Source organism: Plecotus auritus (genome assembly GCF_963455305.1).
Source record: "Plecotus auritus genome assembly, chromosome: 9".
Lineage (NCBI taxonomy): Eukaryota > Metazoa > Chordata > Mammalia > Chiroptera > Vespertilionidae > Plecotus > Plecotus auritus.
The window spans coordinates 143,199,352-143,202,188 of NC_137783.1; the positions used below are offsets into that span (position 1 = coordinate 143,199,352).

Genomic DNA, 2,837 nt, shown 5'->3' on the forward strand with positions numbered 1-2,837 from the left:
AGTGAATAAGTGAATGGATAAAAACATATACATAAAATTAAATCAAGGCTGAGCTTCTCTTAATTCACACTAAGCCGAGAATCACTGGTGAAGGATGATTATTTACACACTCTACCAGGAGTCTTCCAGCTACTGCTATGGGCCAAATCCATCGCCCCCCCTTTATTAATGGTTCATGTCAATACAAAATTTATGAAAATCTATTTTCCCTCTGGATATCTAAGCAATGACATAATAGCCTCAAATTTGCCTCTTGACCCACAAAAACCTAAAATATTTACTCGCCAGTGGGTATTAAAAATTTGCTGATCTCACATTACACTATAAGTTGGTGGAACCAATGGTGGGCCAAATTTGAAATATACTCTATTATCTATTCAGCATCTAGACTACTGCCTGACACGTAGTAGACACTCATTCAATGCCTTTTTAATGGAATAAAAAGTAAATAAATAAATGAACTTATTTTTTCCTCCTCAAACCCACAAGCACCAGTCTTCAATGGAGAAAATATTTCCCATTAGAGTTCTCAAAAAACATACATTTAAAATTTTACTGATATAGAAAAAAAACTTATTTAAAAAATACGGTCAAAACTTTAATATGTAATTTGTTCAAGAAAATATCAGAGACCTATACAAGGTGTCCCAAAAATATGTATACACACTTTGAATAATTATGCATTCTAATGGGTTAAATATGAAAAGAATGAAACATCAATTGAACTATCAGAAAAAAAATGTGTATACATTTTTGGGGGACACCCTATATGTAATGTTGCCTTTAGAGGTAGAATGTCCTCCTCTATTTCCTGGTTGGGAATCTAGCAATGTGTCCTTCCACCTGTGGATATTGAAGGAAAGATGATTTTAAAGAGCAGAAAGCCTTCTTAGGCATGGAGTTTACCAGAGAGCATTTGTTGTTGCTGGCCCTTCCTTTTGCTCTTGATAAATTTCAGGTAGAAAGAATTGCATATCCAGTTATGCTAATAAGTCATGTATGTGGCTTCAACTCTATGTAGTGTCCACAGGGTGGTAAGATTTCCTCTTAATACACTTCTTAGGGCTGTAGGAACTGTGTGACTTAGATAAGCAATATTCTCAGTATCAATAGACAAAGTCTACTTAGTTGTATGTGCCCTTTGTTGCTATTTATCATATCTATCATCCTCCATTTTCATATTTCTTTCCTTCTTTGTTTGTGGTTGAAAACTTTTCTATTTTTCTTGTTTAATTTCCTCTGGTCTTTCTTTTTTTTTTCTTTTTTTTTTTTTTTTTCTGAACATGGAACTTCAAAACTAGGCCCTTTATTTTTGAGTTCAGGCACACTGTGAAGTGTCAGAGGAGATAGGAGACAGAAGAAGGGCTATAGGCAGGGTCAACCATTTTCCTAAGGGGAGGAGAATCGGCCACAGAACAGAATACCGTTGGTTTTGCTGTGCTGAATAAAGAAAAGAAAGGGGTGGTCAGCACAGAACCTGGGCGTGATTCTCACACATCGAAGGAGCATGATGCCGGCGGTGGCAGCCGCAGCCTCCGTGCCTTCCTCGTTGACCTCCACAAAGGACTTGTGAATGACCTTGGACAGAAACAGATCTCTCCCAGACGACATTCCAGAGAAGTCCGCCCTGTCTGGCTCAAAGGCATAGGTCATGCCCATAGAGCAAAGGACATTCTTCATGTCATAATTCTCCTCCAGTTTGAATCTAGGGAGGAACACTTCCACCTCTTCTTCATCCATCATATCTGGCCTGGTCCATTCTATGAATTTCTCATAGGTGAGCTGCTTTTCCACCGTTTCCAGGTCGACATTTTCATCAGGAAGCATGATGATCATGTTCAGCTCTTTGCCGACGTAGGGCAGCACCAGAATTTTGGTGAATATTTCTCCAATGTAGGTCATATTAAAGGTAGATTTTTTAAACATCATTTGCACAGGTTTCTGCTCATTCTTGCTGACTTTAAATGGTCTCTCCTGGGTTTGTTGCTTGCTAAACTGGCTCTCCCAGGTTCCTTTGAAGTAGATGGCATTCACGAGAACCAGAGGAGTACCTTGATTAACTGAATTTGGGGACAGCAACTCTGTAATTTTACCTTCTGTCTTCTTGGCTACCCAGGTGTTGATATGTTTTCTAGCCTCCTCTGCAGCTTTGAAGAAGTCAAGCTCTTCCATCTCTGCTTGGTAGAATTTGAGGCAGGAATCTTTGAAAGATAAGTTGAAATCAAAGGACTTTTCTCCGAAGAGCCTGTTGGCAGTTCTAAGCAAGTACTGCGTGCCAGCCCTGTTAACCTCGGTGAGGAGTGTCTGGAAGCCCTGGTGGACATCTTCACTTCCGCCACCACTTTTACTGAAATAAAGTGCCTGGACTATCTGGGCCGCAGTGTCTCCACTTGCCCCCATGAGGACCATGGCCAGGGCAGATGAGATGCTGAAGGGCGAGAAAAACACGTTTTTCGATTTGTCTTCACCCAGCTTTTTCAAAAGGTTTATGGCAAAAGTGCCATTTGCTTCGGAAAGGGTATCCATGATGACGAGTCGGCCTCCCGTGGGTTCTCGGACCAGAGTCCTCTGGTCTTTCAATATAAGTCACTTCAAATTATTTTTTTGAGTAGGTAAGGTAATCATCATATATCCTATCTAATAAAAGAGTAATATGCAAATTAACTGTCACTCCAACACACAAGATGGCTGCCCCCATGTGGACACAAAATGGCCAGCAGGAGAGGGCAGTTGGGAGGGACCAGGCCTCCAAGGGAGGGCAGTTGTGGGCGATCAGGCCAGCAGGGGAGGGCAGTTGGGAGGGACCACGCCTGCAAGGGAGGGCAGTTGGGAGGGAC

General features: G+C 41.4%; 1 protein-coding gene across 1 annotated transcript; it reads right to left on the minus strand.

Annotated features, from left to right (window-relative positions):
* Positions 1 to 1,389: 1,389 nt before the first annotated feature.
* LOC308233242 (serpin B6-like) lies at positions 1,390 to 2,558 on the minus strand (the record flags this gene model as incomplete). The annotated part of the gene is made up of 1 exon (XM_080640119.1): positions 1,390 to 2,558. Exon 1 carries the CDS (start codon positions 2,524 to 2,526, stop codon positions 1,390 to 1,392), a length of 1,137 nt encoding a protein of 378 aa, XP_080496245.1. The 5' UTR covers positions 2,527 to 2,558.
* Positions 2,559 to 2,837: the final 279 nt, after the last annotated feature.